This window comes from Temnothorax americanus, unplaced genomic scaffold (assembly GCF_048541705.1).
Source record: "Temnothorax americanus isolate GAGA-0224 unplaced genomic scaffold, ASM4854170v1 Scaffold21, whole genome shotgun sequence".
Lineage (NCBI taxonomy): Eukaryota > Metazoa > Arthropoda > Insecta > Hymenoptera > Formicidae > Temnothorax > Temnothorax americanus.
The window spans coordinates 1,352,832-1,364,285 of NW_027509349.1; the positions used below are offsets into that span (position 1 = coordinate 1,352,832).

General features: G+C 30.6%; 2 protein-coding genes across 7 annotated transcripts in view; both read left to right on the forward strand.

Annotated features, from left to right (window-relative positions):
• Positions 1-11,454, forward strand: part of LOC143897825 (uncharacterized) — a 187,040-nt gene that overhangs the window by 161,767 nt on the left and 13,819 nt on the right. The gene's annotated exons all lie outside the window — the stretch shown is intronic.
• LOC143897827 (lipase 3-like) lies at positions 5,975-11,359 on the forward strand. Of its 6 annotated transcripts, none has more exons than XM_077406759.1 (11): positions 6,065-6,080; positions 6,391-6,772; positions 7,352-7,646; positions 7,910-8,111; positions 8,631-8,745; positions 9,279-9,522; positions 9,673-9,831; positions 10,037-10,121; positions 10,371-10,513; positions 10,791-10,911; positions 11,039-11,359. In XM_077406759.1, exons 3-11 carry the CDS (start codon positions 7,449-7,451, stop codon positions 11,152-11,154), a joined length of 1,383 nt encoding a protein of 460 aa, XP_077262885.1. In that variant the 5' UTR covers positions 6,065-6,080; positions 6,391-6,772; positions 7,352-7,448; the 3' UTR covers positions 11,155-11,359. The 6 variants fall into 6 exon arrangements, with proteins under 6 accessions (XP_077262882.1, XP_077262886.1, XP_077262888.1 ...); XM_077406758.1 differs by having other exon boundaries at positions 6,391-6,749; XM_077406756.1 differs by lacking the exon at positions 6,391-6,772 and having other exon boundaries at positions 5,975-6,080.

Here is an 11,454-nt window from a genome sequence, read left to right on the forward strand (position 1 = left end):
TATATCGTTTTTCTCAAAGCTATAAATGATTTAACATGTACGGTCTATTTTAAGGACATATAAATATTAATAGGCAATGGGTTGATATGAGGACATATACACATTTTACGTATGGACTATTATGGGGACACGGATATATAAAATTGAAACTTTATATATTTTAATCCACTTTGAACTCAGTAATATTACCTTATAGCTATAATTGATAACTATACCATATTTTGCATAATATCAACAATTTTATATACATGGGTATTTTTGAGGACTTTTAAAATAAATACACAGAGACAAGATTACCTTAACACATAAATTCATGCGCATATTCGGAGTGTGTACTCGTATGTGCATTTGCTTGTATCATTGTTGGTTATTCGAGAAATAGCAATTTAAACAGCTGTTTCAAAATAACTAGAGGCTGACTGACATTTTATAGTTTGATATATCAACATTTGATTTATGTGAAAACATCAGATTTAAAAAGTAACATAGATAATAGATTACTTTATATACTAGGTATAGAGCACATAAAATATTAGTTGCATCAAAGATCAATCCTTTCCCCTCCCCTCCCCTCAATTCCTTATGCATATGTATATGGATTAATTAATTTTCTTGTGCTTATGTTTATGCGCTATGCAAGTTTGTCTAAATATACGATATACCTTTATACCTCCAAATATGTCCCGATACGCGCGAAAAATTTATGTGTTAAGGCAATATATTGTCTCTATGTGTACTTTAAAAGTCCTCAAATGGATATTTATCCATGCATATAAAATTATTAATATTATGCATAATACAGTGTAGTTAGCAATTATAGCTATAAAGTTATGTTGCTGGATTTAAATTGTATTGAAATATATAAGAATTTCAATTTTATACATTCATGTCCCCATAATAGTCCATATGTAAAATGTATGTCCTCATATTAACCCATTACCTGTTAATGTCTATATGTTCTTAAAATAGACCATACATGTTTAATTATTTATAGTTTTGAGAAAAACGATATAGATGATAGCTAAAGATAGCAACATTGATTAAACAATATTTACTGCTTTTAAATTATGCTCCGATATGTGCATGATTCTGTGACGAACGCTGCAAAAACTATTCTATTTTTACTCATGTACATTTTTCTCAATCTTTAAACTTTCTCACCTCACTGCAAATAATGTTTCTTAACGTCTAATATTGAAATCTACATTCTATACAATGTATCAAACATATCTTTTTTTGAGAAATATTCAGGTTCTTACAATGAGAATATTAAAATCGAATGGTGTATGTATATACAGTAGTGCATTAATTTGATGGGTCATAAGCTTAGTTTACACCGATCTCTTGATACGCATATCAAATAGTATATTTGATTAGCCAATAATGACCAATCAAACTAATTTACTAGTTATTTACTATTTAAAACATGTATCAAGTGATTGGTGTAAACTAGGCCATAGCGGCCATAGTAACCTGACTTATTGGCTGCTGGATCTTTAATAATCAACATATGCGCAGTTTATCTCAAAATATTAAAATATATATTGAGAAAAATAAAAATTAAAATAAGATAAATCAATTAGTATTAAAAAAACACATGCTGTTGCGTCTGCAGCATGATGTAAAAATATATAATGCGCTTATACTCGAAAGAAATTTCTTACAGTTCTGCACAAATGCCAGATATGGCAATATTTAAGTGTTTAGATCAAAAGTTATACTAATTGTAAGTGACTAACATATTTGTCTTTTGATCTCTGAGTCCTTAAAAAAAAAAAAAAAAACAGAAATTTGACAGATCATTTGAACATATAACATCACACTCAATAAAGACTTATAAAAACGTTTCCCGAAAAAATTAATTTAAATTGTCGCAATGGCGGTATCTTACATCATTTCTCATTGGCCGTTAGAAATGTTGCATACGCATGAACACATCTTGTATAATTTACATCATGACGTATGGTTTATAGCGGAAAACACAGACTTTTGCATAACCATAAGAAAATTGAAGGCCATCGCACACAAAATTGCGTAGCTTAGCATAAGCGTAACATAAGACCACTAAACCAATGAGCATCCAACATAAAGTCGCCATATTGATTTGCGTAAGATACATCTTAATAAATAAATACATCTTAATATTAAAATGTATTTGGTCTATTATAAGGACTTTTTTCTTGGCAAATTTTATGTCCTTGATTTTTACCAACTAAAAAACTTGTAATTTTAAGGACAGTCCTCAAAATATACCAAATTGAAAAAAAATAATGAGAACGGTCCTCGAAAGTACCATATGTCCTCAAAATATACTGTGTGTTGAAAAATGTCCCTAAATAGTACCAAAAACATACATACATATATATATATATATATATATATATTTATAAAATTGTAAAAATAAATTTTGATTGTAAAAATTTTTATAAGACAGACAAGACTCGCCAATTAAGAAACGAAAATTACTTCAAGAAACATATTCTGCGAACAAATATGCCAAAATATGTTACGCTCTTCGTGAGAAAATGTTCAGTATTAAAGATAAGAAATTAGAGGATGACAGAAACAGAGACATAACGCAAAAGAGTTTTTCATAAAACAAGTGACAACAATTTAAAGATTAGAATTTTAAGGTCCCTTACAAAAAAGTATTACTAGCTGGTTAGTAATAAATACTTATTTTGTGTATTAATAATACTAAAATTAAGTATTTATTAGTACTTGAATCACTGTGATCCAAGTATTGCATAGTATTTTATTACTGGTCAGTAATTTATGAAAGTAGTATTTAATACAGGACGAGTATTGAATACTTAGTATTAAATTTCTGATGAGAAAGCATTTAATACTAGGTGAAAAATACTTGTGTAATAAATACTTGTGTTGAATTACTGATGAGTATTTCAATGTTAGTACTGAAGTACTGAACCAAGGATTCCATGTGTAATAAATCACTGGCCAGTATTTTAATATTAATACTCAAGTACTGAACTGAATATTCTATGTGAAATTAATCACTGACCAGTACTACAATTTGTATAGAAACATTATAATGGGTGTAATTCCTGATAATATTAAGGAAAAGAGATAAAAGTAAGGCACAAATACATTTTATAATATATGAAGGTCTGTACTAATTCGTCGTGATAAAAGTGTACAAGTTTTGAAATAGTACTAAAGATATCATTTTAATATCCAATTCAAAATTTTATTACTCTTTTTAAACTGAATTTGTTTCCTAAGATGATTTTTGAAAAATTATATATTTGTGCTGGTTATGACACATGTAGACTATATATAACACTTACATCAAATTAAGAAGTAGTCTACCACGTAAGGCAGTTGGCTCACGATCCAGAGGTCCCGAGTTCGATCCCACCAAGGTAAGTGTTTTTTAAATACGAGAAAATATTTATAATTATAGACTGCATCTTAAGAAACAAATTTAGTTATAAAATAGCAATAAAATTTCGAAAAAAAAAAAAATTTTTTTTATGCCGGGTAAATATCGGAAATCGAAATATCGGTGAGTAATTCAATACTAAGCACCAGTAGTTCTGTGTAGTATTAATCACTACCTATAATATTTATTACTACCAGTATTTTCTCAGTATTTCCCAAATAAATATTGACAATATTAAATCACTGAGATTTTAAGTATTTAGTCAGTAATACTTTTTTGTAAGGGATTATTTTTGGATTGGACCTTTTCAGAAATTTTAACTCACTTTAAAGCTTCTAAACATATGATTACTGTGGCAAAGAAAGTAAAAGAAGAAAAAGGGATTTTATCAATCATAAATTTAAAGAGAGGAAAGCAATTGAGTGATGCATTAGTTGAAAAAATCTTACAATTTTACGAGTCAGATGACATAAGCCGCATAATGCCTGGAAAGAAAGACTACGTCATCATTTATGAAAATGGACAGAAAATTCATGGACAAAAACATTTAGTGTTGTGCAATTTGAAGGAAGCATTCACAGAGTTTAAGAAACAATTTTCCGATGAAAAACTCGGCTTTAGTAAATTTGCCGAATTAAGATCAAAATATTGTATCTTAGCTGGAGCAAGTGGTACACATACAGTTTGCGTGTGTGCAATTCACCAAAATGTAAAATTGATGCTTGATGGTGGCAAAATTGAAAAATTGTCTCAAAGTATGACCAAACCTATAACAACGTATCGCGATTGCTTAGACCAAATTATTTGTAAAAATGCAACAGCAGATTGTAATTTAAATCGTTGCAAAAAATGCCTAGGAACAACAGATCTTATTAATTCATTACAATCAGCTTATGATGAAGAATTTACTGACACAGTTGTATATAAACAATGGAAAAATAAAAACATTTTTCTTTATATATCGACCCCAAGCTATCGATCAAGCCTACTTAGAACTTGATCCGTTTACTCGTTATATAAGATCTCAACATCTCGAGTACTCTGGTCGAGAATCATTCTAAAATTGATGTAATTTTAGATGCTGTGATGTAAGCATGTTGTCGAAAAAATGAAAGGGATGCGACTCCAGATAATAATAAATATGTATGAGAGACCTCGACGTATCTTACGCGTATCTAACATAGTAGTAAATTTTTCACATTTGAACTTTGCGTCGCAAAATCTCCGCTCGTAGGGCACGTAACGAAAAAATAAAAACATTTTTCTTTATATATCGACCCCAAGCTATCGATCAAGCCTACTTAGAACTTGATCCGTTCACTCGTTATATGAGATCTCAACATCTCGAGTACTCGGAACTCGTCCGGTCGCGTAAAAGAGTCACGGTCGGTCTCGCTCCGCGTACTTATTGGCGCGAAACACTACCGTGATAATTAAGCGCCAGACACTCTTGATAATTAAATTTTATTGCGAAAAAGATTACTTCAGCCAGGTTTCGAACCTTGAATCTCCTTCATTCCGTAAATTTCGAAGCTGTGTTTCAAGTCTGACAAATTTAATCGGCGCGCAGTCAAAATTGAAAGATATGTAAAATAGTAATAAAAATAAAATTTTTGCGCATCAATTTGGGACTGCGACGAAAACAAGGATGTCAAGGACAAAGAGGAAGAGGCAGAAGCATGGCACGACAAGAATAATTAAATATTAAAACCTGTAACAATTAAAAATAAATGTGCACACTAAATTATTAAAAAAATTAATGTGTCTAACAAATTATTTAAAAAATAAATATGTATAATAAGTAATTTAATAATATTTATACGAATATTTATATACTCATTGGCTTCGCCAGACGAATTCACATTGCAGTCATAACGTACGTATGTATATACATTGACCAGCAGGAACGCCTGGACATTTCGATATGTATATGACATATATGTACACTGTTGAAGGTTGGAGGATGAAATTTAAACCAATACCATGAGTTAAATTTATTTTGTTATTTTTAACTACCATGTGCGTCAAAATTTATTAGTTTGAAACAAAATAGGATTATTTTAACTCCATTGATTTAGGCAAATTAACATTGTTTTAGTTAAATTAACTACATATTGAGTAGGAGCAGTGGCGACCTATGGAATAGTTAAAAATTACTCAAAATTGAGTTGAATTTAACCCTATAAATTTAACAGTGTATATGTATATGTATATTGTATATGTACATATGTATATGTAAATTTTATGGCCGGTTTGAGGTTCTAGCTTATTCCCTCCCTCTCTAAGTAATAATAGTATTTAATAATTCCTCTTCTCTTTTCTTTCAATGAAGAAAGAAGGAGAAGAAGAACGCTCCAAAACATTTCTAGCATCAAGTGGACCGCAGCCTAAAAAAGGCGAGTAAAGTCGATACTCGAATATACACTGAGAGAAAAGATCCGTTGTGTCGACTGATAAGTTCAGTAGTTCCAACTGAAGTAGTACAGTAAAACGCATGTTCAGTAACGCGTCAGCAGCATTACGTCATAAATATGACAGAACCATCTACAATAACCACAACTACATGCTTCTTCAGTAAAAACTACTGCAGAATTTATCAGTAGATATCGGAACGCGGTGCTGTTTTTCCCACTCCACGCGCGTGCTAGCGGCCGAGCGCCGCAAGAAGCGGTACCGTGTATGTACGCCGCGCCAGTCTACCAATTTAACTTTTTACTTTTTTCTAATATTATTTGTAATATCAAAAACGTTAAAGTAAAATGAGAAACTTGATTAAAAGTTTTTAATATATATACAACTTTAACTTCAATGTTTACAAGAATAGAACGGCATATACGAATTATATAATACATGTATATGTAGGAATAAATATATATATATATATTTAAATTTTCCATTTAAACAACTTAAATTCCACTGTGTCAGAATATTTTCAACGAATTCGTCCATATCTTTATTCGAAAACACGTACACGAGAAATGTTGTAGCCTGCACTCAAGTGACGTGTCCACGCAGCCTAACTAAGTGCCTTTTCATGCTGACGCTCGACGCTCATTTTCAGCAGCAAGAAGGTCGCATGACGCCGGCGTCAATTGAAATTCATGAAAAGGAAAACAGCGTCAAAATTTCGGTGTCTTCGCGCTGCTTTGGCTTTGACGCTTGAAGTTGAAAATATCCAACTTCTCTTTCTTGACGCTGGCATCGTATGATGTCACGTGACGATGCTCAACGCTGTTTTTCAGCGTCCCATGAATTGGCATTATTGTTGCCTCTTTTCCGCGATGCCGATTTATTCTCTCGCAGCGCTTACTTCGTGAGCAGCTGTGCATTGTATATTTTGACAGTTGTGTGTATCAAGGGGTTTTAATAGTGTAATAGTAACAGTATAATATTAATTGCATACAAGCATACAATGCATTTGTATTCAAGCATTTAAACATTTAAATATTTTAGCATTTACTGCTACGTCAACAAAGATTTCTCTTTTCCTTTTGAATGTATTCAAGATTATTTTCCAGATAAGTTTTATAAAACATTTTTACTTTTTTTATCATTTTTATTATTCTTAATTTTTTAAGAATGATACTTTGTGTTATATTTTATTTTCAGTGAGAAGTATTTGTTTCTCACCTGTGTTAACTTTGCTTATGACATGTTTTTTGTACAACATATACAAATGTTTTACGATGATCATTCTACTTTGAATTATATTTTTGTAAAATGTGACTTTAATAATTCTTATTGGAAAGTTTATAAAAATTTAAATGTGCTTGTGCATATGCATTTTGATTATTATCTTCAAATCCGTTATTCTTCAAAGTTTGTTTGTAGAAATTTTTTAATATTAACTACTTTATCATTTCAACGATGGAAAATTGAAACTCTGTTAAAATAACGTTTTTAAATTATTGTCGATTCCGCACTCATCGCGATTGTTTCTCATTGCAGATCGCATTGCAGGAACAAGTTCCCTCTCGAAAAGTATTTTAAGTGACATTGCCAACAGTTAAGACTTTTTTTACAATCTACTATACAATAAATTGATATGATGACATCAATAAAATTCATGTTGGTTGCATTTTTAATTATTATGACGTTCTCCGAAGGAAGATCGCAGAGCATATCATCATTGTTTCTACAAAACGACATGTTAAATTTTTTCTTCCCTAAGGACACTGGTTTAGTGAGAGTAAGAAGAATAGATCCAGCCGAAAAAATAAACAGTGAAAAAATATTGGATTTTGTGAGTAACAATTGTTTTCGATTTAAATCTTGAATTTACATTTACATGTAGGTATTTTATAATAAATGATATTTATTTTTCTAGTTCTAAGGTGAATATAGATCAAACTATACAATTTTGTCGTCTTAAATTGTTAAGCCAAAAGTGTATTATGTTTGAATATTGTGTAAATATTTTTTTAATTTAGAATACATCGAAATCGAAATAGAGATAAAACGACCTTGTGGATGTTACATATCATATCATGCTATTCTTTAACATAGATTGGCCTCGTAGAACAATATAATTATCCCGCTGAAGAGCACAGCGTCACAACGGAGGATGGTTACAATTTGAAAATACACAGGATACCTGGAAGTCCATTGTTGTCGAACAGCAAAACAAAGAAGGAAATTGTATTTGTGCAACACGGTCTTTTGGTTTCATCTGATTCCTGGGTACTGTACGGTCCTGGAAAAGACCTCGGTACGTATTTATTGATGATATGTAGTTGTTAACGTAACGTGCGAATCAATTCAAAGCATCGTGTAAAATTTTACCATCATAGTGTTTTTGTGAAAAACATTTTTCCTTCAAGTCTTATAAAATTTTGAAAATTACCAATGCTGTGATGTTTTTCGTAAATATGTTATTTTAAAATTTAGTCGAATCTTTTTTTTATATATACAAAAATGTCGAGGCAACAATATTTAATGTTATTTTATCATCCTTCAAGCTACTGAAAATGAAAAGTTTTTTCTTGAATTACATTTTAAAGAAGATTACAAAGACATAATGGAACATTAGTTATTCTTCAATTTGAAATGGAATTGAATAGAATTTGAAGCTTAATCAAATATTAAAGTTTTAAAAATTGCGAAATATAATGTTTATGAAAAACTAATTTTAAATGTTAGCATGCAATGCATTTCGATATGCATTTCGTCGAGTTAATTTATATATTCTACTAATAGTGCACTAGCTTATTATTATCTTATGTTGCAGCATTTTTATTGGCAGATCAAGGATATGACGTATGGATTGGAAATATGAGAGGAAATAATTACTGCAGATCGCATGTGAATATGACGACATACGATCCCAAATTCTGGCAATATAGGTAAAACATTGTCATAAAAATTATTTTGAGAGAACATCAGATCTTAAGTTTAAAAGTCCATATAAAATCGAAAAACGACCTGTCTAAAAATTAGATATTTATGAAGCAAAATGATAAAGTAATTGTTACTTGTGTGTGTGTGTGTGTGTGTTTGTGTGTGTGTGTGTGTGTGTGTATGTGTACTGAATAATGCTAAATAGATATATACTTACCAATAAGTGATACGAATATAAAGTCAGGAATTTCTAAAAGAGTGCATTATATTGCAACGAGGACGTATAAGACATACATGAAAATGAAAGAAGGATATTATATTTATATAACATGTTTTGTAAACGTGTGTGTGTTAAAATTTGCACAGTATTCTTTTCATTAGCAAGATTTAAATCTTTTATTTTTCACTCTTTTTCTCACTGTAAATTGATTTCGTGCATTTGTCAAGTAGGGGGAGAACGAAAAAATATGTTTGAAATATATTATTTTGAGAGAATATGTTGTGAAATATATTATTTATCATAATTTTTATTTTTCAGCTTTCACGAGATTGGAACAAAAGATCTGCCGGCCATGTTTGATTACATTCTCAATTATACAAAGCAAAAAGATTTATACTATATCGGTCATTCAATGGGGAATGCTGTGCTACTCACTCTTCTGTCATCAAAACCGGAATACAATATAAAAATAAAAATGGTCATTTGTCTGGCTCCAACTTCTTTTTGGGTGAAAACATCACCTGCAGTTAACGAATTTGCTAACATTCTTCCAACATTCAAAGTAACTGTCGAAATCTGTGATTTTTTTGCTACAAGTAGTAGTGTTTAAAATACAAGATTAAATAATCATATTTTTTATTATTTAATGCGCTAAAAATATTTGTTATCTAGTATGAGCTAATATTTGAATTCTTTGTTTTACATGTTTCAGGAAGTTTTACGAAAGCGTGAAATATACGATGTTTTCCCACAATCTTTAGCGACTGTTACGGTAGGAAGAACGTTATGTAATGACAATACGATGACTCAATTTATTTGTGTCACTATATTATTCATTATAGCTGGTCCTGATTCAGCACAACTTAACATCGTAAGTTTTAATATATATAACACACAAACGACGAACTTAATACTATGTCCATAATATATGTGCGTGAATACTTTTTATTATATTACATAAAATTTCCAATTATTTATAATTAAATAAATTTACGGCTTTAACCACCCCCTATCCTATTCTTGTTAATTACTCATTGCTTTATGGCTTTTCATCTATAAAATTATTTCTGTTATAGACAACCTTGCCAGATATATTCTCCTATTTCCCAGCCGGTAGTTCTGTACAAACATTAGAGCATTTTTACCAAAATATTCGTACAAGTGAGTATTCCCTCATTTATAAAACAATAATATTTCCTTTTATAAAGTAATATTCCGGTTGATGGTAATGTAGCAATAAAACATTTCTTGTCATTTAAAATAAGATATCGTTAAAAGATCTAAATTAATTTTTATAATTTTCTACAGATTTATTTATAATTGTATGCACATGTAGATAATTATTTTTTTGCAAATATACTTTCAAGTTTTGGATATTTATAAATGTATGATTAATATCGATTGTTGCAGAGGACTTTCGAAACTATGATTATGGAATAGCTGAAAACTATAAACGATACAAACAGGAAACACCCCCAAGTTATGATCTGAAAATGATTACAGCTCCAATAATTTTATTTTACTCAGCAAACGATGTGATCGTCTTAGAAGAGGTAATAGTTCTCCGCGTTAGGTTTTTCATTGTACAATTTTTACTCTGAAATAAAAGCTAGAGAAAGAAATATTTACACAAACATAATGAAATAATGATCATATATAATATTTTAACAATATAAAAGAATCCGATTGAATATAATTGCAAAGTGCGTAAAAGGGAAAACAGCTGATTTGTATAACAATCGGATCTATATATATTTTCTACTCTTCATACATTTAAATCACCACGTCATTAATTAATACCATTTCTTTCATCATGTTTTTAATTTTTAGAATGTATTGGAACTTGGCAAGCACTTACCAAATGTTCTTCTAACTGAGGAAGTTCCATTTAAACTTTTCAATCACTTCGATTTCATGTGGGCAATCAACGCGAAAACTCTTTTATACGACCGTGTGTTAGAACTATTACAAAAGTTTAATGCTGACTAAAATTCATTTACCGTGGCTATCGTAAAAGTGTTGTAAATTTCATATCTTTTTTAACAGTGTAGATATATATTCATGCCTTTATGTTTTAGAGGAGATTGTTGTAGAAAGGAAGCTGAGTTCGGCACGCGAAGAAAGACAGGAGACAAAGGAAGCGAGAGGCCAAGGAAACAGAAAGGGTAAAATGGAAAGGGAGGGGGGATGCTAGTATGTAAGGTCGCAAATGGCCAGGTCTTGCACTCCAAGAATGATTTTGTAAAGGTTTGGGTACGTTCCTGAAAAACGCCAATGTTGTGTTTGTGTAGAGAAGGAGGTGGAGTGGGAGGATTGTTGTAAGGTTTGGGTACGTTCCGCAAAAACGCCCTTTAAGGCCCCTTCGAGGCAAAAATAAAGTACCTTTTGAATGAATGAAATATTCCAGAGCTTATTCTCGTGCGTTTTCAACTCGGTATAATTTTGGTAATCCGCAGATTTGATGAAATTTACTACGAGATTTTTGACAAGATAT

Bases quoted from the DNA above. Each gene is read 5' to 3' on its own strand.
- LOC143897827 (XM_077406756.1), top strand. From the start codon at position 7,449: ATGATGACATCAATAAAATTCATGTTGGTTGCATTTTTAATTATTATG. The intron at 9,523-9,672 runs GTAACTGTCGAA...TACATGTTTCAG, and splicing joins ACATTCTTCCAACATTCAAA to GAAGTTTTACGAAAGCGTGA. The intron at 10,912-11,038 runs GTGTGTTAGAAC...TTTATGTTTTAG, and splicing joins GAAAACTCTTTTATACGACC to AGGAGATTGTTGTAGAAAGG.